Source organism: Sarcophilus harrisii, chromosome 4 (assembly GCF_902635505.1).
Source record: "Sarcophilus harrisii chromosome 4, mSarHar1.11, whole genome shotgun sequence".
NCBI lineage: Eukaryota > Metazoa > Chordata > Mammalia > Dasyuromorphia > Dasyuridae > Sarcophilus > Sarcophilus harrisii.
The window spans coordinates 334,813,739-334,840,020 of NC_045429.1; the positions used below are offsets into that span (position 1 = coordinate 334,813,739).

A 26,282-nucleotide genomic window follows, 5' to 3' on the forward strand; every position below is an offset into this window, starting at 1 on the left:
AACCCCAATTGCCTCAGAAAAAAAGTTGGGGTTCTTTACTATTTTTGTGTCATTTGGGAAGTCTAGTGAAGTTTGTGGGCCCTTTTCCAGAATAATTCTTTTAAGTGAAAAAAGTAAAACACATAGGACTGCCATAGAAACCAATTATATTGAAATACCGCTATCAAAAAAAATTTTTTTTTAAGTTCACTCACTCCAGATTAAGAAACTTTGATCAAGTACAATACCCTCATTTTACAGTTTAGGAAAACTTAGACCCAGAGAGAATTACCCCAAATCACACATTAAGATCAGGAGCTGAGGACTAAATGAGATAATAGGGTTGTAGATTTAAAGAAGGCAGGAATGATAGTGAATACCTCTCATTTTATGGAGCAAGGAACTGAGGCCATAAAGAAGAACTGACTTGCTCAAGAATGTATAGCAGGGAAAAGGCAGAACCAGGATGAGAATTCTGAGTGAAGAAGTCCTGGAAGAAAGTTATCCCAAAGTCTCTGGATTTTCTCCAGAAGGAAAGTGGGGACCAAAAGAATTTTACTAATCCTGCCTTTAATAGTTGTTAACCTTTTGAGCCTCTTTGGCAACCCGGTACAATTTAAGAGACCCCTTCTCAAGTTAATGTTTTTAAATGAATAAAATTGCAAGGGAAATGCATTATACTGAAATATCATTACCAAAATGTTCATAACAGTAACAACCACCAAGATCATGTACCTCAGCTTAAGAACATCTGTTTTCAAGGGTGTCAATCCCTAGTCCCTAAGCCAAACCCCAATCTGCGTCATTTGCCCCCAGATACAATATTCTTCATTTCCTGTTCTAAAACTGTTGGGTAGTGTGGGCATGAGCCTGTTAACATCTTCACAAGATGTGAACAAATCTTAGGTATCATTGTATAAAAGTGCTGGGAAGGAACTCAAAAAAATCAGTCTGTAATCATGATGGCAATAAGGAAATCTACTGAAAAGATGAGTAAGATTTGATCAATTTTTTAGAATCTTTAGTTAATAGAATGAGAGAACGTAACGTTAGCCTGATTTTTACCACTTGCTTTTGACCCCCAAACTTCAGGAAAGTGATTAAATCATCCAGAAGAAGTGTCTCTGGATAGATTTCAGGGGATCCTGTGAACTTGGATGGGGGGAAATTCCATCTTTATTTTCACTAACCTCCAAATTAAATTTAGCATTTCCTTCAATTATTTTAAAAATGATTCTGAGAAGGAGCCTATAAGTTTCACCAGACTGCCAAAGAGGTTCATAACATACAAATGCTTAGAAGGCCGCCATAGTTTGATCCCTTCTTTTTTTTTTTTTTTTGCTTTTCATACATTTTTGTATCATTTTCACACTTCATTAGCACTTTGCACAAAACAGACCCTTAATAAGCATTTTTGATTGATTGATGTTTGGGGCTGGTGATAGGGAAGTGGTGCTGCTCAGTCAAATTCACGATCTAATTCATTCACCAAACAGTGTCTACAGCTACATGTTGGGGAAGATAAAAATATCAACAGGACACACAATGATTTACAATTCTTGGTGGGGGAGGGAAAGAGGGAAAGAGGGAAAGATATAGACTCATGCTAGTCTTTGATTCTAGTAAAGGAGAAGCATCAAATATAGTCTCTTGTGGCAAGGGCAGCTGGAAGAACTTCTCAGAAGAATTAGGGTAAGGGGTATGTTGGTAGCACCTGGTCCACGTTCCATTTTAGGCCAATACAATCATATAATATATACTGAGCACCTGCTATGTGTCAGGCATTATGCTCAATGCCATGGGGGATATAAAATTAATTAAATTGGTTTTTACCTCTAAGGAACTTATAAATTAATAGGGGAGAAAGGACATAAGTGCCATCTAAATGGCACAAAATGCCCAAAGAAGACAAAAGACATAGAAATAATACAGCAAAAGCTCATGACTGCTAATCTATTCTTTTCTTGAATATCTCTAGAGCCAGGTATTCTGCAAATTCCCCTGAACACTTATTCTAGCAATTTTGTCACCAGGATAGATAAAACAATAGAATATTTTCAGACAATCTTTACTGTTTGGAAGGAAAGTTGCTACTTCTTCATAAATTCCAATAGATATTTTTATTAGAATGTGAACTTAGAACAGGGACTATTTTGGCCTCCTTTGCATCTCTAGAGCTTAGTACAGTGTCTGAACATAATAAGTGTTTAACAAATACTTGATTTTGCTTTTTCATTAGTTATCTCTCATACCTGGAATTCTCTCCCTTATCTCACCTGCAAAAAAAAAAAACAAACAAAAAACCCAAAAGAACAACTTTTTCTGTCTCCCTTTCCTCTGCTGACTATCTCCAATTTACCTTGTATATATCTTGTTTATACGTAGTTATTTGCATGTTGTTTCCTCCTTTGTCTGTAAACATCTTGAGGGCAGGGACTAATTTTTTTTTTTTTTTTTTTTTTTTTTTTTTTTTGTCTCTACTCCCATCTCTCTCACTGTAGTTAGCACAATGCAGGGCATACTGCTAGACATTAAAAAATAATTTCTGATTTGCTGGTTTTGCTATTACCAGATAGGTCTCCATGAGTAGTCAGGATATCAAACTATACCTCTTGGTTTCTTTATCTCCTATCAGACCTTGAGTAAACTTTTTGTTTATTGGGCAAAAAAAAGGAGGAAAAAAGAAAAAGTGTCTCAATATGGATGTGGTCTCAGGCTAAGTGTGAGTAAAAATCCCCTGTCTCTGATTTTCCATTGGAAGAAAAGAGAGAAGGGAATAGAATTGTAAGGAGGATAGGGGACTGCAACAAGAGAAACTGCTTAAGGGTCACAGTGGGGTTTTTTCGGTGGCAAAAGAATTTGACCTCTGTAAAAGTAGGTGCCATTTGTTCCTGGCATTGGCCAGGAGACAGCAGAGAGAAATAGTTCTGGTCATTATAGTTTCTTTTTCTACTAGACTGTGATCTCCTCAAGTGCAAGGACTGTCTTTTACCCCCTTTTTATATTCTTTATGCTTAGCATAGTGCCTGTAACATATTTGATAGTTAATAAGTATTTAATAAATAATAAATAAATCAGCTATTATTGACTGGCTCAAACTTTAGAGCTAGATGCTACTTCATGCACAGGTGCACACACACACACACACACACACACACACACACACACCCCACCTTCCCACCCAAGAAGCTTTTCTCCCCCCATTTTTTACTGTCAAGTTTTTTATTTGACCCCAAATTGGCCACATGCACAAAACAACTTAAATTAGTGAAACTTAGAGGCCAGGGGTCCTTTAGGCCTCTGAGAAGGGAGAGAGATAGGCAGTTTTCACCCTTAGAAACAGGTAGTGAAACTGCTTCCTACAGTTTTTTTAGGCAAAGAAAGCAGTTTCTTATTAACTTCACAGAGAGAGTTGGTGGTGCATTATTCTGAAGTGTCAGAATTTCACTAACACTCTTACAGTGGGTGAGAGATTTTTGTATATGTATGTGTGTTATCAACGAAGAAAAAAATCTTTTAATATGAGGAATAAATCAAATTCAAAAGCAGGAAAAACTGGAGTGTTATTCTAAACTACAGGTTTGTTTTGAGGAAGAAAGAAAATCCAGAGAAGTAATTGTCATTTTTCCCTCTTCTTCCCCCAAATGGGGAATCGATGCGTTGATTTTGAGTGAGTGCTTCAATGATGTGTTTGTTAGAATTTGAGCCAAATAAAGTTCTGGCAGTAAACTAAGACACTGAGAAACAAAAAATAAAGATTTGTGCTATCAAAAGTAACATCATAAAAATAGCTAAGAAAAGTTTATTTCAATGATATAAGGATATTAGCTGGTGAGCATATATATCATGTTATTTCCTATTTGACAGAGAATTTCCTGGAAAATCAATAAGATGGATTTTATTTTTCTTCTCTCACTAGCAGTTTGTGTTTATAGTCTTATTCCCCAACAAAAGCAATTTCTGCGTGACTAGGCTTCTCAGCTTTAATCAAGGCTTTTCATTTGCAGCATATGGAAAATAGTGCCCAAATTGGGTGTGCTAACCAATGTGTTGGTACAAAAGGCTGCCCTGATGGCACATTTTGACCTTTGCCTTTATAGTTCAAGAGGTCAGAAAAGCCAAGATTGGTCTGTAATTCAATTCAGGTATTAATGGGAATGACTCATTCTTTTTTCACACCTTACCCATATCCCAGGGAGCTTATGTCTTCAGAAAACCATATTCTAATTCTTTAAACAGTCAGAAAAAGAATTCTTCCTGCGATCCTCCCTCCCCATTTTTTCCCAGTCTTATTATACATCCCACCCTCACTTACTCTCAGATCTAATGACGATAACCTCCTTGCTGTTTCTTGAACAAGACACTCTATATTCCAATTATATTTTACTTGCTGCATCCCCATTTGGAAATTTCTTCCCCTCCCTTCCTGTACCCCCTGCTTCTCTGGTTTCTTTCAAGTCCCAGCTAAAATCCTATCTCCTGTCTTTCTCAATCAGCTTAATCCTTTTGTAAATTATGTTGAATTTACCTGTCCAAAATCTGTTTGTATATAGTTGCTTACACGTTGTCTCCCCCATTAGATTGTAAGTTCTATGATGGCAAGGACAGCCTTTTGTCTTTCTTTGTATATTTGGCACAATATCTGGCACACAGAAAGCACTAAAAATTTGAACTGGCTGAGGAAGAAATAATTAAACTAAGAATGAAGGGTGTAAGTAAATGTTGGAAGGTTGGCTTAGTGCTTAATTTGGATAGTGGTACTATCTTGAGTAAAACATACCAATATTTGCCTAGTCCTATTTTTTTCCTGCAAATTCTCTGCTTCTAGTTACAGAGTATTGAGAGAGAGGTATTGTGGCTGCAGCCAAAATGGTACCAATTTAATCAGGCATCACATGCATAGCTTGGTGACATATGATTTATATTGTTTAATTATTTTTGATTAATAACAACACAAAATTGACTAGGTTAGTAAGGAATTTTCAAGCCATCATGAAGGTAGTCTCCTCAGGTATAAACGATATTGTGTATAAAGTACATTGGTGGAAGGAGTGTCTATTCTAATGAAACCAGGAATCTCTAAAGTAATGATAATTAATATTATTAATGAGAATAATTAAGAGTGTTATGGCTCACAGAGTACTTTCTTCATAACTACTCTATGAAATAAATCATTCATATCATTCTTGATTTTACAGATGAAGAAATCAAGGCTCAGGAATGTTATTTTCTTGCCCAAAGTCAATCAGCTAATAAGTGTCAGAAACAGAGTTTTCCCATAATGCACGCTGGTACTTCCCATAAAGAAACTTAAATAAATAAAGTTGCATGTCATCATTATTTTTAATCATCCTATCATAGTTTTATAACTTAGAGAAAAATAAAGTTTAAGTACCAAATATGGACAAAGTAAACACAAAATGACAGCAGCCCTGGTTGGTTCAGAGTCTCTTTTGTTATGTCTCCCATTCATGCTTTCTGTTGAGCAATTCCCAGTTATTATATAGGGACAAGAAGTCCTGAAGTTGCCACCTCAGTTCAAATTACCTGTCAGATATAACTGGGGCTGCTGCCTAATGACTCAGATGATATGGGGAAATCACCATCTATGAAGTCTAGAGAGGTGGAGTCAAACTCAAAGATGGGTGCCACTAATCCCTATGGGTGCATATTGGTTTGAAAATGCTACCTATGTTTCATTGTATTTTTATTTATTTTGTTAAATATTTTCCAGTTACATTTAATCTGATTCAGGAAGCACTGAGGAGTGTTCCTTTCAAACTTCTGCTCCAAAGTACTTGACACTAGATTGGGGATAAAATATTGAGATCCTATGGCCACAAATAGCAAGAAGCAGTCGAGATCCAAACTAAATTGAATTATATCTGAAATATGTTACCTAAAACTATAGCCCCAAATAGGCTTAAGATAGTGGCCATAATTAATCAATCATATATTATTATATTAAAATTAGATAATGTAACTTATTATATTAAACACACATGATTGTATATATAAATATATTAATAATAAATATATAATGTTGATTATATAATAATATATTATATATTGGTTATTATATATTATATATAATATTGGTCTCTTATTTCAGTTTCTTCAAGTAAAAATGCATTACCCATTATTGGCTTAACATTAAGTATTTTAAAGACATCGATTTTCTTCCACCCCTTTTTATTCTATCACCTTCAGCCCTTTTGATTAAATTAACCCTTTCTCCAAGTTCAAATATTAACCAAAGACTTTATAGTCAAGGTCTTTCCAGTCTTAAAAGAAATATATAAATGAAAACAATAGAGTAGGGAAGAAGGAAAGGGAAGAGAAGAAGTATTTATCAAGCACCTACTATATTCTACGAACTGTATACTTTTACAAATGTTATCATTTGATCCTTACAATAACCCTGGGAGTTTGGTGTGGTTAACTGTTCCCATTTTATAGTTGAGGAAATTGAGGCAGCCCAAGTGACTTGCCCAGGGTCATAATGCTAATAAGCATCTGAGGTTGGATTTTAATTTAGGTCTTCTTCCTGACAGCAGGCCCAACAATTTATATATACACTGTGTCCCTTAGCTATTAGGATCTGGAATAAAGAAGAATAGAATGCTGTCTTTGGAATTGCAAGATCTTGTTTGGAGTCTTGCCTCTGCTGCACTGGGCAAATACAAAACAAACATGGGGTTGAAGGTTCCTCTTCTGTAAAATGGGGATATTAGACTACAGGGTCTCCCAAGTTCCTGCCAGCTCTAAAACTATGACTTTTTGATACTAACGTTTCAAACTATTAAAAGTTTTCCTTGTGTGTTTCAGAAACTCCAAGTCTACAAAGATGTATATCACCTCCAAAGGGAATGCATTCATAAAATTTGTCAGAATCATGATTCTGTGCCTAAACCATATAGGTCTCATTGTTTGACCACCTTCCCCAAGGATCAGGAAGGGTCTTAATCAGTCTAAATTAAAATATATTGTTTATTAGTCCAACACAATTTGTTTTTAATCTGTCCAGTATTATGAAAATCATTTGACAAGAAATAAAACCAAAGAAAGGCCTAAATTTAGATAACCTTGATACATGGATTCTCTTAATTTATCAATTTATCACAACATATATATGCAGGAAAAAAACCTTCAGACTAAAGCTGAATTTCACCCAGTTCAAGAGTAGGGTAGGCAATTGATCTTTGTAAAAGATATTAGGGGATGGTGGTAGGGAGAGAAATAGAGCTGAGATTAGAGATAAACAGATGTGATAAAAGGACTGACAGGGCTGCTAAATTCTGTGTGGCAAAGCAGCTCTATTTTGATTTGGATAACTATTTTTGTTCAACATCAATGCCTTGAAACCAATTTATAAGTAAACCTAATGCATTCATTTCAGCTGTCCACTTCACAAAAATAAATCTCCTTTAATTATCATGGTCATATGCATGCAAACATCTGGGAAAATTTATCAAAATGCTGATGGTCTTCAACAGTTGAAACATTTTAAGAAACAATTGTTTTTTAGTCATCTCATTTTGCACATTTTCACCTAATAAGGTGAAAATCAATGACATAAAGATTAACTCCAGCAAACAAAACATTTCCATCAAATCTTGTTATTTAAGATGTTTGCTTCTTAGATGCTCTCTCTTCAAATTCAATGCCTGGCCAATATTTTTCAAAGTATTAAATCGATTAGGGCATCAAACAGCTTCAAGTAGAAAAACATATGAAAAGGCTCACTGTCTTAAAAAGGCTGTCGGCATAAAAATAAGGAGGTAAAAAAAATCTTCTGTTCAATACATGTCACACAAGGAAGAAACTATATATAATATATATTTAAATAAAAAGCAAATTCTATTTATTAAATAGGAATTCCAAATACTTGCATAATCTTTATTTGATTTCTTTAGTTAATCAAATTCATCTTATTTGCTCCATGCAGCAAAATGACCTTTTAGAATAAAAAATAAGCTAGATGAAATAAGAAGATAATATAATGAGAAACAAATTACTTATTTTAAACTAGACTGGGTCAAGATGGCCCTTGTGTAACATGCACTCTGTGTTATTTCCTTCAGATGGATCTGTTAACAGCAGCAGGCAAAGGGCTTGTATTCTTACCAATAAATTTCTGGGGCATCGAGCTTTTTCTTTTGGCCACGTTGGTTGCTAATCTGTCCAGCACAAGAGCTCTTTCAGTTCCCATCTCTGCTTTGAGATGTCTTGCCTCCACGCTGGCTGGTTTGGGAAAATGTAAGAAAGAAGGGAAAAAAACAAATAGGTAAGAGGGAAACGTTTACAAGTCTGATGCACACTTGGTTGTTGTGGCTTCCTGTCTAATATTGTTTGGACTCTTGCAGAGGGTTCCTGCTGTGGTCAGGGAAGCCTAGCATAGAGCCATGTACAAACCTAGCTGTCTAGGGTGAGGTAGGAAAAAATGACCCATCCCCAACCAAGACCTTCATTAGCATGAGGAAGTATAAAATGAATAGCCTGGATGTGGTTGGTTGAGAAAGGGAGACACACACACACACACACACAGAGAAACAGAGATAGAGAGTCAGAGAGACAGAGACACACATATTCAAAGAGAAAGAGACACAGAGACAGAAGCAGAGAAAGAGAGAGAGAGAGAGAGAGAGAGAGAGAGAGAGAGAGAGAGAGAGAGAGAGAGAGAGAGGCAGAGAGAGAGAAAAACAGACAAAGGACAGGGAGAGAGACAGAGCCACACAGACAGGCAGGCAAAGAAAGAGAAAGAGAAAGGCAAAGGAAGAGACTGACACAGAGATAGAGAGAGAGACAGAGACAGAGAGATAAAGGCAGAGGCAGAGAGACACAGGCAGAGAGAGAGACACACACAGAGAGACAGACAGACAGAGAGACAGAGACAGAGAAAAAGGAGAGGGAGAGGGAGCTTCTCTAACTCACTGCTCTGCTTTCTTTCTGATTCTGAATAATGCTGTGTATGTGAGACACCTGCAGACTGGAATATCTAACAGCTTGTCAGAGGGTTAAAAAATGTGGTTCCCTGGATAAAGGGTTCTCTTTGTTACACTGTTTAAAAATAGGATTGCAAATATAAAGTAGCAAGAAATCTGTTTAATTATTTATATTTGTGTGTGTGTGTGTATGCATGTACTTGCATGTACTGAACATGCTTCTCTCTGTTCCTTTCTCTTTGCAGGGCAATAAATGTCAGTTATGGTTAAAATGCCTTGGGCACGGCTAAAAAACACTTTGCCACTGTTTTCTAACAGCAGATTTTGGTTGATGATCAGTGTATGAACCATTGAATGACGTAGTTATATGCTATAATGGACAGAGTTCGAGGCTTGGACACAGTAAGACTGGAGTTCAAATCTTGCCTCAAATACTTGCCAGCTGTGTGTCCCAAGAAAAATCACTTAGCCTCTTGATTTCAGTTTAGTTTTTACATTGCTCTTTAAGGTTTGCAAAATGCTTAACACACGTTAGCTCATTTTCTCCTCAAAAGAATTGGGGGGTAAAGGACAATTGCTATTGTTAGTCCCAGTTTTGTGAATCTGAGGCTGGGGGACTTTCCCAGAGTAACAAGGCTAATAAAGACCTGAGGCAGGATCTGAAGTCAGGTACTGTTGTATTTGATTGGTCATTTGGAGTTTTCTTGGTAAGGATATCAAAATGGTTTGCCATTTCCTTCTCTACCTCCTTTTATAGATGAGGAAACTGATTGAGTGATGATGAGTTTTCCCGACTTCAAGATTGACATTCTATCCACTTCACCATTTATCTGCCCCATAGAATTCAGCTATTCTAATTCCAAATCCAGCACTCTTATCCACTGCACCACTTAGCTGTAAAATGAAAGGCTTGGTTGGCCCCTCTAACTATATGAGATTATGAACCTTTCAGATCTAATCTACAGAATTATAATACTTGATTCAGCCACTGAATCTTTTGATTGGAAATCAATTTCCAGAAATAACAGTTCACTTTCACACCAACTCTTCAGGTTTATGCCCTGAAGTGAAGCAGTAACATGAGCTGCTTCAAAAAGATGGTTTTCTATTCAAATATTTGTATGTTATCCCAAGCAGATTTGGTACATTTTAGGAATTTCAGGAAAATAATTTTCAATCAGTCCAAGGAAGAAAAAAATTGAGAGGTGATCCTTAAAGTGCCATCGAAAGGGTATAATTTGAAGCACTGGGCTAGGCGTCAGAAGACCTGGGTTCAAACCTTGGCTCTAACATTTATTAGTGACACGAACTTGGACAAGCCATTTAGCCACCATGGATTCTTACCTATAAAATGAGGGGTTGGAATACATAAGTTTAAAGATGCTTCCAGTTCCTAGCATCCTTTATGTCTATTAGCAGCTCCCCCCCTCATATCAGTTATAGGTACAAAGTTTGCATCATGTGAGAAAATTATTATTTTTTCTATATTATGTTGCTATGAGATGTGGAGTTTGCTAAGGCTGCTGGTTTGAGGGCTTAATGGTATGATGGGTTTATTATACAAGAAGATACTCCAACCCTACATTCTCAGGGGGCAGGGAGTGGGGCGGTCTAAGAGTTAAGCATTTTAGTACCTGAAACAGACATGCATCTGGTGGCCAGGAAAAAAAAAACAACCCTACCACCTCTCCCATAAGTGAAAAGGAAGTGATGATCCCCATAAGCCAGCACAGATTCCTAGAAAACAAATCCTATCAGCCTAATTCCATTGCCTTTTTGGATCAGAGTTACTGTATTAATGGTAGTTCTCAAAGTGTGGAGCAGGGACTCTCCTATACAGAGACCTTTTCAAGCGGTTATTTTCATATTAAGACATTTTAATTTATAATAAGAAAATGTCAATCAATATAACTTACATAAACAAAAACTCTTGATGAGGAGGTTCTCAATAATTTTAATCAAAATGGTTAAAAATCACTATACTAGGGGAATGTCACAAATATATTATGATCTGAATTTAAGCAAGGCATTGGACCAAAAAAATCTCATATCATCATGGACAAGGAAGAGATATATATACTGAGATCAGAACTGGTTGAATGAATGGACTTCCCAAAGTGGTGATTATTGTCAACTTGGAGGGATGTCTCTATTGGAAGATCACAGTGCTCTGTCCTTTACCTTCTCGTATTCAATGCTTAGATGACATCTAACATCAAATTTTTATAAATGATACAGTTTGGAGGGATAGATAAAACTCTGATGAACAGAATTGGAATCTAAAAATATTTAGAATGATGGATTGGATCAAAAAATATGAGATTTTTGTAGAGGCAAATATAAAGCTTTATATTTGAGACTGTGGATTAACAAAACAAAACAAGATCATAAGTGTAAGATAGGGGTGGATGGGAATAGAGATGAAGCTAGGCAACAGCTGAATGAATCAAAAATGTTATAGAAGTGAAATAAACCAATTTCTTTTCTTTTTACTAATTTGATCTTAAGCTTCCCTAATAGAAGCATTCTCCAAAACAAAAGAGGTTATAGCTTCATTTGTCTGTGTCTTAGTCAGACAACATCTGGCATACTGTGTTCAGTTCTTGATGTTTTAAAATTTTGATGATTTTAGGGGGCCTATAAACATGGTAGGGCATGTTTGGAAGATGGTGATCAGGACACTGAGGAGACCTGATAAATACTGTACAATATATAGGATGAGGATGGGTTAAAAGGACTAGGAATGTTTAGCCTAAAGAAGAGATTATCTGGAGAGACAATACAGAAACCTTCAATCATTTGACGAACTGTCACACAGAATAGGAATTAGATTTGTTTTGTTCAGCCTAGAAATATTAGGTGGGAACTGTATTAAAAGGCAGATTTCAGTTCTCTATAAGGTAAAATTTCCCAATGTGAGATGGACTTGAGAGATGAGTTCCATATTGGTGGAAGTCTTTAAGTAGACTCTAGGAGATCACTTGTCAGAGATATTGGGGAAGATTCCTGAATCAAATGGCCTGAGAAAGTGCTTGCAACTCTGAAATTCTGTGAACATGTGGGGAAGATTCTAGAGCAAGAGCAGCCTTTTTTGTGTGTCCCGAATGCCTTTGGGTATCTGGAAAAGTCTAATGGACTTCTCCTGAAAACATTGTATGTGAATAACAAAAGTACATAGGATTACAAAGGAAACCAAAGATTAGTGAAAACAAACATGCAATTTTCCCAGTCTAAGTTCATCAACTTTCTAAAATCTATCCACAGACTCTTTTAGAACTGTTTTTCTAGGTAGTCAAATGTGATTAGGTTGATGCAGTTAAAATTCACAAGAAAGAATGTAAAATATGAAACTAAGCATTTTTTCCTTTGCAATTTTGCAGGTGTAATGGGGCTTTACAGATCAGTCATTTCTTCATCAGACTATAAAAACTAGTCAGTGTGACGATTTTGCTGATGTTAGACAATTCTTTACTATGACTCAAGGAGGTACCTGTTTAAGTAAAAAGCATGTTAAGCTACATATTCTATGGTATCTGGCTATGAATATAGCTTGTGAAGGGAAAAATGGGTCTGGGGACAAAGAAGAATGACCAAATTGACTAGGTTTTAACAAACTAGCCTAAGCAAAACAACTCTGGGCTCTAAACAAATGTTACCTAATCTCCTGATAAATTACTCAATCCATATCCCTAAGCATCTTGGACATCCTGCCTCCCAGCTCTGGACATTTTCACTGAATGTTCTCCATGCTTGGAGTGCTCTTCATTCTCAGCTCTTCCTCCTGGTTCCTTCAATCTGCGTTCCTTCAACTCAAAGCTAAAATCCCATATCTTACAAGAAGCCTTTCCCAATATTCCTCTGAGAGGATCTCCAGTTTATTCTTACAAGAAGCCTTTCCCAATATTCCTCTGAGAGGATCTCCAGTTTATTCTTTCTATAGCTTCTTTCTTCATAGTTGGTTGTATGCTATCTTCCTCATTAGAGCATGAGTTCCTAGTGTTTTTTGTTTGCTTGTTTTTCTTTGAACCCCTAGCACATAGTGCCTGGTAAGTGCACTTAATAAATACTTGTTAACCTGTTGTGATTTTATTTGTATTATTAGGATACTGCCATTGGATAAATGGGTCAAATACTTTTCAGGTAAAGGGTAAAATCTCACACATACTACTTTTGGACAAAAGGGAAAACTTTCTATAGTTTTAGCATTGGACTGCTTGTGTGTAGTTAAAACTAAACTACTTGGTTTTAGTTAACTAAAAGCAGAAAGCTTCACTATTTAGACAACTGCCTACTAGCCAAAGGAATGGCTGAATTTTTTTTTGGTGGCAATATAGCAACCCAAGAAGAATATCTACCAAGCCATGGAGAGATGAGATCAGTGTCAATGGAGAGAACACACACACCCCAACAAAAATCACAGATATTTTGAAATATGAAACAATTCTGAGTATAGACTCAGGGAATTTGAACTAAGTCCTCAAATTCAAATTCAATTAAATTAGACTGGGTGAGAGAAGTCAATGAAGCTCCTTTGACTAGGAGTATTTGAATTCTAGTTCAGCAATAGCCATCTATAAGATTCATCTATATAAAAGCATTAATTATTTTTCCATCAGATACTTATAGTAAAATGGGAAGCAATCAGTATGAAGTTCTGTCTTTAATCTCTGTTACTGCTATTTTGCTAATTTTTCCTCCAATCATTCACCTATTCACACATTCACATATAGGAGTGATCTATAAAGATATGTCTATTTAGTCCTATGATCAAGACTACTTTAGGATGCCTGCCTCCTTGCATGATCATTGTCACAATTTAACAAAGTCACTCTCAATTAGACCCACTAGGTCAATGTTGCTGTCTAATCAATAGCTAATAGATAACTCTAAGTTGGTAAGTATAACTAACATAATGGATAACAAGAGTCGGAGTCCAAAAGAAGATATTAATTAATCCCCAAAGACGAGAATAGAATGTTAGCTTTAGTCTAATAGGATGAAATTCACAAAGGATGTACCTAAAGTCTTACATTTGGCTCTGAAAGAATCAAATTCACAAGCACACAGGAGGGGAGACATGGTCATACAGTGCTTCTTCTGAGAAAGATCTATGAGCTGTAGTACGCATCAAGCTTAGTGAGAGTCAACACGGTGATATGCAAGCAAAAATGCTAACTGATCTTGTGGCTCCATTAAGAGAGTCAGAGCCTGGATGAATAAAAAGGTGAGAGACCTTTTATGTCCTCTGCATTATCTCCTGTTCATTTTGGGCCACCACCATTTAAGGAGGATGTTGATAATCTGAAGACTATCCAGAATAATGAAAGGACCTGGGTCAGTGTCAGTTGACAGCAGGGTGAAGAAACAGACTGTAGGAGAGAGGAGTGAGGGAAGGTGAGGGAATGGGGAGAGGGGAGACTGAGAGGATGTGATGGTTCTGTTCATGGCTATGAAAGACTGTCACAGAAGGGGAATTCTACTTGTTCTTTTTGTACTGAAAGCAATGAGAATCTGGAGTCAGGAGGACCTGAGTTCAAATTCAGTCTCAGACACTTACTAGTTGTATGACCCTAGTCAAGTCACTTAAGCCTTATTGACTCCAAAAAGAAAAAAAGAAAGAAAGCAATAGGTCCGGAGTTGCAAAGTCAAGTTTAGGCTTGATATTAGAAAAAAAACTTTAGAGTTTAGCCCCTATAGATGAGTTGGAAGGTGATAAACTTCCTTTGTTGGAAGGTCTTTAAACACAGAGAGAGCAAATCAATTTCATCTCTAAATTTCTTACAGAATATAACAGCACATTGTGGGAATCAGATTCTCCTTTAGTCTCTCATTCACTCTTGCTATGTTTATCAACAGACAGACTGACCAAAGGTTAAAACTCTGTCTACAAACATAGTATTCAATCTCATTTTTATTTCTAACTCACAATAGTCTGTTGCCCTGTAGATATTTTACAACTACTGAATTCTACACTTTCCCCCACTCCCAGTGATTACACATTGATATGAAAAGAAAATGCTATTGAACTAGAAAAATCACCTTGGAACACATAGGAGGAATCATCTAGGTAATTGATGGGGTGGGTGAGGGGTAACATAAATATTATTAGATCCTAATCCTGTTTTGCACTAACCTCAGGACTAAACTGTCTATACAGTCTAGACTTGTCATCATGTCTCAGTAATGCAAGTGGCAGACAACCAGTTTGGCAAGTTAGTAAGGGAACTAGATAATGGGTTTAAATGATGACATAGGAAATCCGTTCCTGGGTGGTATTTGGAGAGTTAATGTTGCAAGAAGTTGGGTGGGGGGGATTTGGAAGGGTAACAAAAGCATAAACTATTTGCACACAGTTTATGAGTGAGCTTGGAAATTCAGTATACTTGCCTCATTTTAACCTCTGAACCTCTGCCTAGCATAACATAGAAATAATGACCATTAGCAAAGAACTTTGAAAGACATGAAAGCAAAGTTCTATGATTGCATAAACAAGAAATGCTGAAAAGACAACAGTAAGAATAATACAAAGCCACAGTCATAGAGCATTGCCTTTCTTCCCCTTAGAAAGATTGGCTTTTTTTCATCTGATCTTTGGCTAGTTGTTTCTATGATGAAGTTTCTGACCCAAGGAAATGGACAGTTTCATTATGGTTTTCCTTTTCTTTTCAGTTTTTCATTAGACCCTGAAGGCAAAGGAGACTTCCTGTCTTTTTTTGAGGGTGTGTGGTCACTAGCTGATGGAGAGCAGAAAGTGGGGGAGGGCAGGGAAGAGAGTGGGTTATTGTGCAATGAGAATTGTCTAATGAGATTGCTATCAACAATTTGAGGCAGGTTTTAACTAATACACGAAAACTTGCCTTTTTGAGCAATAGGATGAATGATAATCATGAAGTATTATCAGTTTTCATATGTTTTAAAAAAATGATGGACTTCTTAATATTTACATTTTTTAAGACCTCTTCTCATCTTGGTCCAGACATAATGTATTTGGTCCAAAACCTCCAGGCAATATAAATAAGTCCTTTTTAGAAGCAAAGAGCATGAAGACTAAAGGTTCTGATCAACTCCTCTTTGTCCTTAATTGTATGTGTGTGTGTATATATGTGTGTGTGTTTGTGTGTTGGATCCTTTTGGCAATATAATGAAATCTATGGACACATTTTCAGATTATTTTTAAATACATAAAATAAATATGCAATAAAATGCATAGGGGTACAAAGGAAACTAATTCTATTGAAAGTAATGAAAAGATTTTAAAAGCAAGTTCATAGACTCCTGGTTAAGAATTCTTGTTCTAAATGTAAAAAGAAGCATCTAGGAAATAAAAAGAGAAAAGTACATAATAGTTATTATACTTCAATCTTGATATATCATGAAGCTGAACCCAGGGGTTCATGAAAGCTCTACCAATGGATTACACATTCTTGGAGGTCCCACAAAGTGAAAAAAGTCTATGTAGGCTAAGCAACAGACTACATTATTTATCATTAAAAGACTTGCCCTAGCTAAGTCTAGAAAGTTTCATCAATGGAAGATTGGCCACTAGCCAAATCATGGCTGAACAACTCATCTATCAAAACACAGAGGTGTGGGATCTGTGCTGGTGGAGAGGGTGCCCATGGCCATAAATCATAGATACTTTGAAATATTTTTCAGTGACTTGGAGCATTCCAATATTCCAAATCTTTAAAGCTCAGCTCAAATGCTACCTCATCTGTTGATCATTTACTGATCTAGTCAAGTGGAAGAGATCTCATCCTCGACTGATCTCACAGAATTTTATCTCTTCAGAGAGGCAATCTAATGGAGTGGAAGAGCATGGATTTTAGAGTCAGAAGGGAACTCAGTGTGGATCCTGCTTCGGGTACTCACTAGTTGTGCTCCAGTGGGCAGGTCACCTAATATCTCTGAGCTCTGAAAGTACTTCATTTGTAAACTGAGGATTAATACCCTTAGTCGTTATATTATAGAAACATCATAAGAACAAAATAAGACTATGAGTTTATATGTGTATGTACATGTATACAAGATGTCAGTATTTTAGGAAAGTGTATACAATATAATATACATATATGTATGTATATGCAAAGGATCCTAAAGTCCTTTTTTAAAGGATATTACCTATTTACACACAGTCTATATCTGTGTACATATGTGTGCATGTATTTATATATAGGGCATCCTAAAGGTCTTTTAGGATGTGTATTCATCTACATATATATGCATAGATACACGTGTACATATACAAACACACATACATATTTTTAGGAACACACATACATATACAACATATACATATGTATATATATTTATATGTACACAGAATATGCTTAAATTTTAAAGGATATTATATATTTATATAAACACGTGTATATATGTACATATATGTGTATGCATAAATGTAGGCACTTATATACAGAAGATCCTAGAAGTCTTTTAGGAGACATATATGTGTATAATGTATATGTGTATATGTATGTATGTACAAAGTATCCTAAAAGTCTTTTAAGATACTATCTATTCAAAAAAAATAAAAATAAAAATAAAAAAAAATTTAAAAAAAGATACTATCTATTCATATATGTGTATATATAGGATGTCTAAAAAGTTTTTTCTCTCTCTCTATATATATATCTATATAGACACACATACATATATGTATCATGCATAAATACATGTGTTTATGTATGCATATATTAAAACTTTTTGAGCTGTAAAGCACTACTTTGTGCATACTTATTTGTGTATATGTCATAAGCTTCCTGAGGACAAGATTCCTCACAGCTTATTTACCTTTGTATATCTCTTAGTGCTGAATACATAGCAAGCACTTAATAAATGTTTGCTGATAAAATATTCACCACCATACACAAATATGCAAATATTGAGTGCAACTCTAAGTATTTATAATTTATGTGATAATTAATATGACCCTGAATTTATGCCACCTATTAGTCCCATGCTGGGAGAAAGACACAATCAAATGAGAAACTCTACAAGTTTTGTCTTTTGCAATCTTGCATTCTTTTACATAGCTTTTACTAAGATGATAGACTGAGCATATATTGGTGACTCTATGTGTGATACCTACTAGCATAACTACAGATAGAAGAAACTCATAAGGCTGGATGTTTTGCCATATTAAAACCCTTGCTATTTCACAAAATATCAATCTCATGACTCTAATCTGTGAGTTGAGGCCCTACATTTTCACTTTCCTAAGTAAGATCTCCACTTTCCTGAGTAACATCTCTACAGGGATGTCTTGAGACATGTCCCAAACAGAAATCATCTCCCCTTAATGCTGCCCCTCCTCTCGATATTTTCATTTCTATTGATAGCTCCACCAAGTCCACCCCCATCAACCACTCAGACTTAACATTAGAATAATTTCTAGTTATTCCTGTCCATTCTGCTTCTACATCTATCCTCCTCTTATCCGTTCCCTCCTTTCTGCTTCCACTGCCCTATTTTAGGACTCCATTACCTCTGCTCTGGACTATTGTTAACAGCCTCCTCACTGGTTTGCCTGCATTCTCTCCCATCTCCAGTCTATCATTCACATCACTGACAAAATAATTTTCCTAATGCACAGATGGATCATTTCATTCCCTTGCTCAAAGACCTTTAGCAGTTCCCTACCGCCTTTAGGATAAAATGTGAAAGCCTGACATTTAAATCCATTAATAATTCCACTCTAGGTTATTTTTCCTGTCTTATCACTCTCTCTTTCACAAACTATGTTCCAACCAAACTGAATTATTAGCTATCCCCATGAATTCATCCTCCACTCTTCTTATGAATTTATACAAGCTTTTTTCCATGCCTGAAACCCTGTAGTCTCTACCTGTGGAAATCTTTCTATTCTTCCAAAGCCTATCTTACATCTTCCATGAAGTCTAATTTGAGATGCTATATTTAAAAGAAAAGGAATGAAGTATGATGCTAACAATGAAGGAAATGGCTTAGTGTTGAGTAATCGCTCTATTCATTCTAGATTAAAAGTCATGGGAAACAATTAGATTTTACTAAATGCAGTGGAACTAGGTCATATTGATTGACATGTAGTCTCTTTTTATCTGGAGAACATTTTAATTAGAAGACCTTAGAATTTAATGTTGAACCTTGCTGGATTTCAGAAATCTCTTCTATAAAATGGGTGGTGGTGGTGTTGGACTAAATAATTTCAATGGTCCCTCTGGGTCTGGATCTAAAATCCTATAATTTCTTTAAACAGTTTCATCTTATGGATGAGTAAACTTAGATTCAGAAAGGCTAAATGACTTGCCCAAAGTCATACAGGTAATAAGGTAATCAAAAAAAGTGGAACCTGAACTAAGGCTCTTTGACAGCAAGTCATTGCTGTGATTATTCTTTTGTTCACTACTCCATGTCATTTCCTGTTCCATGAATGTGTATATTTTATAGTATGAAACCACCATTACAGTATGTTCTGTTCTCCAAAAAGAAAAAAAAATTCTTTATTTAGTTAAGTCTTCATTTTTTTTTTTTGCTGATACTTGAAAAAGTATGGGTTGTACACACCCATAAAAACACCCTATGAAATGTAAATGAACTCAACTTTGACATTTCAGCATTTCCTGAATCATTTTATATCACTGAAAAGAACTAAATGATTTCTTTTGGTAATTCCACTAGTTTGAAATTCCTAGTAAAGGTATGGGAAATGAAATATATAAGATTGCAATGGTCACCAAAATAGTCATAAATATGTGCAGAATAGCAGCTTTACCCAATTTCCTATTTATAGGATCCTTTTATTTTGATCAGAAGATCTAGGCTCTCTTTTCTTTGCTACTAATAAGGTATGCAACTTTGGGTAAGTTATTTTATTTGTAAAATCATGGAGCTGGGTAAGATTATCTTTAAGCTTTTTTTCCTATGATTATTCTATAATTGTTTTTCTGTAATTATTATTTGTTGTTCAGTCATTTCAATCATGTCTGATTCTTCATGACCCCATTGGGTTTTCTTGGTAAAGATACTGAGTGGTTTGCCATTTCCATCTCCAGCTCATTTTCACAGATGAGGAAACTGAGGCAACAGGGTTAAGTGATTTCCACACAGATATACAGCTAGTAAATGTCAGGGCAGTTCTGAACTCAGGTCTTTCTGACTTCAGGTCCTACACTTGATCCACTGTGCACCTCACTGCCCTTTATATTATTTATTTTTATATTATTAAGTATAACAATATTTTGTTGTTAGTAATATTATTGTCACATTATTCCTGTAATCTTTCCTATGATTCTCTCCGGAATAGAGTTTTCAGAGCTTGGAAGTTTCTTCTTAATGAAGAAGGACCTGGGTTTACACGCAGATTCTGGTTGGTGTTCTGTCTTTGGTCCAGCCTACTTAGTTTTGTGTTCTAAGACATGAAGGTTGAATGCTTGGTTTTAATTTTTTCTTCTTTTCATGTGTGTGTGTGTTTAAAGAAACTGGAGTAAATATTTCTCTTTAGAAATAAGGAGGAAATCCAACTCCCTGATAAAACCAAAGATGCCATCAGGATAAAAAGCAGAAGCAGTTGCAGACCGACTAAATTCAGTTGGCCAGCTCCTAACATTATTTATAAAAAAAAAGACTTTATCTATACAAAGATTTCCACACCACAGCCAGCACAACTAAGCAACTCTTGATTTCCACTTCATTTTTTCCTGGACTCACATTAATCTAGTCTCAATATTTTAGAAATCTTGCTGTTTTTAGGAACTTTTAAACTCCCTAACATCTGATAGTGACCCACAGAAAACAATTCATCATTCACTACAGGAAAAGAACAACTTGCTTAGAAAAATAATTCAGCACTTATTACAATAATTCACACTTGTATGGAGTGTTATGATGTATACCAAGGTGGATGCCGTTGTTTCAAAGCCTGGACCTATAAATATTTTTGTACATAAAAGACCTTTTCTTCTTTTTTCGATCACTTTTTAGGCACAGGCTTAGAAGTGGTATGGCTGGGTCAAAGGGCATACACTATTTAATAATTTGGGGGGTATAGTTCCAAATTGCTTTCCAGAATTGTGTAAACATCCACATCTTCACCAACAGTCTGTCTTCCCACAGCCCCTCTAACATTTGTCATTTTCTTTTTTGTTATCTTTGTCATTCTGAAAGGGGGGAGGTAGAATCTCAGGATTGCTTTAATGTTCATTTTACTAATTATTAATGATTTGGAGCAAGATTTTGATTTCACTCAACCTAGTGAAGGAAAGAAAAATCCCTGCAAGTTTTCATCAACTCACCAGTGTCACTCATGCCGGTGTTCTGCAGGAAAGTGCGACAGCGTTCCTTATGCTCCTCAAGGGAGCTTCTCTGCTTGTAACTCCTTCCGCAAAACTCACACTTGTAGGGCTTCTCAACTAGGAGAAGAGCAGAGGTGTACTCAGTAACCACCAGGGGCTCCAGAACAGCCACCACCTGGTTAGTAGTTTTGGTTTCTAGGTTCACTGACCATGAGAAGAGAGGGAGGGGGCAAATCTTTACATTTAGACATTGTAAATTATTACTGCACTTAATTTTTGTGGAACAAGATGACAAATATGCTACAACTAAGTAGCAGAGATAGGCAATGTCCAAGGGTAGGAGAGAGGAATTTGCATGTACTGATGATAACTAGAGTGGTCATTGTCTTCAGGCCAAGTCTTCCTTCCCCATAAGACATTCATGGGAGTGTGTCTATTCCTTCAGTTGGTCAGTGGGGTGTAGGGTTAAGATCAGAAGAAAAAGCCTCCTTTGGTGGTAATGGTAGTAGGGGCACTCTGACTTGAGGTAAGGAATGATATTTCCTAGGACACTTCTACCTATTCAAGCTTGATGGGTTGCTCAGGGCATTAACATGATTAGCTGTTCTTACAAAATGGAAATGTTCCTCTTTATACTGTGGCTGATTGGGAAAGTTCATGATTTTGTTATAGCAAGAGTAAAGATTGGGTCAGAGAAATGCCAATTGGGCTAATTTTTCTAGCAATCCCAATCCCAAGCCAAATATTAAAACCCCATAGCCTAAGTCTTTGAGATAAGCAAACTGGTCCAACTGTTTGAATAATAGGAACGGGAAGGGGAAGCTTTCCCCTGAATTATTCTGATAAGGATCAAGAGACACTTGATAAATGGTAGTTAAATAAATTAAAAAAAAAAACTTCCTCAAAAAGTTATCCACATATAATTCAAGGGATATGTGCCCCTTTCATCCTGAATCTCCAAGTGATTTTCCTTGAATTATTCAAGAAACAACTTTAATTTTCTGCATTACTCGGGGTGTAAATCATAGCAGACCTTCATAACACTAATGAAAAGTGTATCATGGGCATGATATTATGTATTAGCAGCTGTGGTTTTTATTTTACTTTTTTTCCTTGGCTGAAATTTTTTTAAAAAAATCAAATATTTTCTTTAAAATATGAGTTTTCCATTCTAATTGTTTTATTGTGGTTAAAAAGGGGAAAAAATCCCAAAATGAAATGATTTCAACTAATTTAATTTTAATTCAATGAAACTTTTAAGTATGTTGGTAGCTAAGATTTTAAGCCTCTCCATTAAAGTCACTGACAGTCCCTAAGATCAATATTAAACATTTCCCCTACTCTTGGCTCTTACCACAAAAGACAATGGAAGGTAATTCCAATTTTTCAATTAACCTTTCAGTCTTAACTTATTTTAATAGAATTCTTATTCAGTCACTTAAAAGGGGGCATCCTAGTCTTTGGGGTGAACACTTTTTGTTCCCTAAAATCTCATTCTTAGTTGGAGTCATGTGCTTGATAACTGATGAGTTTTTAATCAAAGCAAAAGAAGCAAATCTTGATAAGCTTAAAGATCTGTTGTTTCTTTCAATGGAGTCAATTTCTGAAATAATTATCAAGAACATCAAGTTCCAAATTTTTGTTCTGAGAGTTGGGCTCCCATTGACCAGTCCCTCTGACCCCTATTATATTTAATAAACTCAGGCTTATTTTCCTGGATATAAAATCTTGAACATGTAATGAGACTTGATATTTGGGGACCTTGTCTGATCCAAATTAAGTGCAAAATATCCAATTGGGAAATGTTTCCGTGCACATTTGTACTACTAGTGTTCTAGAGAATTAGGAAACCTGATGGTTAAAAGAGAACTGAACTTTTGAGAATTTATCCCAGAAGGGCCAAAAAGTAATCCCAAGGCAATGCTTTGTTACTGAAGAGACTGAACTTGAATAATACAGCATGAATGAACGCTGGGTGTAGTGCCTGCTTGCAGAAAGCGTCTCTTGAGTGAAAGATCCTTTTTCAGGAAGCTAATCTTTCCAGAAAATTTCTTTACAAGAAAATACTTGCTAGGTTCTGGAATTTCTGTAAAATGTTTAAAAGCCTCTTTTAAAGGGCAAGCTCTTCCTAACTCTGCTGTTCTCTAGGGGAGCAAAGATGGTAGAGAGATGATCATTCCCAATGAGCCAGACGGAAGGCAATTAATGTCTTAATGAAAGTGTAATTAGCCCTTGAGGTCTCTGCTGTTGTTAACCCTTCAGAACATGAATGACAGATTAAATCTAAATACTTAACCCTTTAATTTTCCATAGAGTAAGTATGCCTAGAATCAGTTCTTCACAAGACAAGGGATGCTCATTTCTCTCACTTACCAGAATGTGTCCTAAGGTGACCTGTGAGAGCATCTCTTCTCTGGCATGCGTAGTTGCAGAGATGACACTTAAAAGGTTTTTCCCCTGTGTGAAGTTTAATGTGGCGGAGGAGGTTACCTTTCTGAGTAAAAGATGCCCCACACTGATTACACTGGAATGGGCGTTCACCTTTAAAAAGGACAAAAATGGAAACTTCCTGGTCACCAGGCAAGTGTAGAAGCACATGTATACACACACTCCCTATGGCAAGATGCCCCCATGGAAGTTTCTTTTCAGGGGGGGATTCTGTCCACACTGGGGATCAGCTGGGAGAGAGATTTCATAGCAGGGGAAAGAAAGTCTTAGCTCATAGGCTATGGAATTACCTTTCCTGGAAAAATTTTGGAATAAGATAAGCACCCATCCTATTGGGGCAGTTTAAGTATTATCTTTCTTTGATTCAGCAGAATGAATTTGATGGTTTCTGGAAGTGCCTTATATTTAGAAGTCCACTACAATAAAATGTAAGCACAGTCCAAGTAAGACCCATGGAATCTAGTCATAATAATGGGCCAAATACAAGAAATAGTTTTTTTTTTTTTTTTTTTTTTTAAAGCGCTTATATTGTAAGTTCAGGAAAGAGAATCACATTTAATGGGAGGGATACTTTTCTATGTATGCCTTTGCATAGGGCCACCCCTTAATTTTCTAAAAGCATATTGTTTTTAAATTTGCCTTTTAAAAGTACCTTTTTCAAAACAGGACTAACACAAAGTGTTGGATTGTTATTAAAGTCAAAATACAAAGGATGCGTCACAGAACTTAATTCCCATTTCTTAACTAAAAAATAAATGGACATGGACTTCTGATCTTCTATGGTCTTTTTCATTCAGAAAACCTGTAAAAATGTTTGCTAGGTTTTTTGAAATGCTTTGGTGAAGCAGGAAGAAATTACTGGGAAAAATGATGCCCAGAGTGGGTGACAAGACCAGAACCATCTAGTCAAAAGTAAAGGAAGATGCCAAGAATCCTGATGCTATTACTCATTGCATTGCTGTCCATGGCTGTAGCAGGACAGTTCTCAGGGGAAGGAAGAATATTTACCAGTGTGGCTTCGCTTATGAACCATCAATACATTGAAGCTAATGCAGGCTAATCCACACACATCACAGTTCATTTTCCCACTAGTTGGCCTGCTGCTGTCATAAGAGACAGCGTGTCTTTCCAACTTAATGCTTTCATATTCATTATATTCTCTTGGATAGCTGTAAGGTATTTCAGGATCTTCTGCATTTTCCATGGGGTCTGTCTTTAAAGCATTCTCATCCCTTTCACTGTATTCATCTTTCACTTTCATTGAATCATCTGCAGGGAAGAAAATGCGAGAAATGAAAAATGATTATGTCTGGAGCTAGCAAAGCAGCTCAAAGAGAAGAGACCTACAGCTAACAACATAATACCAAATGAGGCTAATATAATATCGAGGCTAACTTATCACCACAAAAACAAGAAGACATCATTAAGAAGATCATTTATCCTTTGGGTTTAGTTATAGCCAAAAAGAGAATGCAAAGAATGGATGAGAGTGATTTCAATGCTTTGAAATTGAAAAGGAGTGGATTTCTAATTATCACTAACACATGAAGTATTCTCAAATTATTAAGTATGATATACAAGATTTAAACTGATTAGGTTCTCAAAACTGATGCCTTTTTAGGAGACTATAGAGAAAGGACTAGAAGATATGCCCTCAGATATAGGGATATACTTTTTGAATCTATCAAATCCCAGTTACATTAAATTTAAGACTCCTCTAGACTGAAAGATGAACCATTAGCATGGCCTTCCTGCTTCCAACACACGCTTTTGTCTCTTCTTCCTTCCATTAATTGTCAAAAACATGTCTTATCTGTCTATCTCTCTGATAAAGACACTACATTAAAAGCAGAGGAAGCCATCAGTACTAGTGAAAAATAGTTGAGAAGGCCAGAAGGAACTTTATTTTTACAATTTAAACTTCCAAGGAATCATTTTAATTTGAAGAGTTGAGTAGGGGGGGAGTTAAGCAGAGGAGTTCCTCAACTCTGTATAGGAGAGAGATACTAATGCCTGGACCATGGTGGAGGGGGTGGGATGGGGTGGTTCTAAATCCAGGGGCCCAGAACTACAAGACTAAGGGGAAAGGCACAAGGGAGTAAGTAATAAGCTGTCCCATACATTGAGAGTTGTTAAAACAACTCCATCAGAAATCAACCACTCAAGTTAAAGACTGGAAAAAGCAGGAAGGCAAATGTGTTCAATGGTACTAACAAAGTTAAAAGAATTATGTACCAGCTGACCTCACAGGGATGGCAATTAAAGATTGAACAACTGTGAAACATTTTTCAGATATTTAATGCTCATTGTTATTTGCAAGAGCCTCTTAAAACTTTGGCTCTTAGAAATACCAAGTTGCTCTTTGACCAAAGGAATTATAGAATGTTAGCTAGCGCTGGAAAGAATCTTAAGAGATTATTTAGTTCAAAATGTTCATTTTACGGAAGAGAGGACATGCCCAAAGCATACTAATGCCTAATTGATGGCAGAGATCTTCCTATCTCCACATAATGTGTCCCCAAAATCTTTGAATTGTTTAAAGCTGCACTGAGAGTTTGAGAATATCCTGTATATGGATCTGTTCTCTAGGCTTATAAGATTCAAATGGTTCCTTGTTTGTGGATTTATTTTTTAAACT

General features: G+C 36.1%; 1 protein-coding gene across 3 annotated transcripts in view; it reads right to left on the minus strand.

The window, feature by feature from the left end:
• The window catches only part of IKZF3 (IKAROS family zinc finger 3), a 78,736-nt gene that overhangs the window by 5,678 nt on the left and 46,776 nt on the right, over positions 1-26,282 (minus strand). For 2 of the 3 annotated variants that reach the window (XM_023502350.2, XM_023502351.2), the window contains 4 exons: positions 24,653-24,913; positions 23,570-23,737; positions 21,197-21,313; positions 8,107-8,223 (listed from right to left, as the gene is read on the minus strand). In XM_023502350.2, coding sequence (XP_023358118.1) covers positions 8,107-8,223; positions 21,197-21,313; positions 23,570-23,737; positions 24,653-24,913 — 663 coding nt within the window. The remainder of the gene's footprint in view (positions 1-8,106; positions 8,224-21,196; positions 21,314-23,569; positions 23,738-24,652; positions 24,914-26,282) is intronic. The other variant, XM_023502353.2, reaches the window with a different exon arrangement.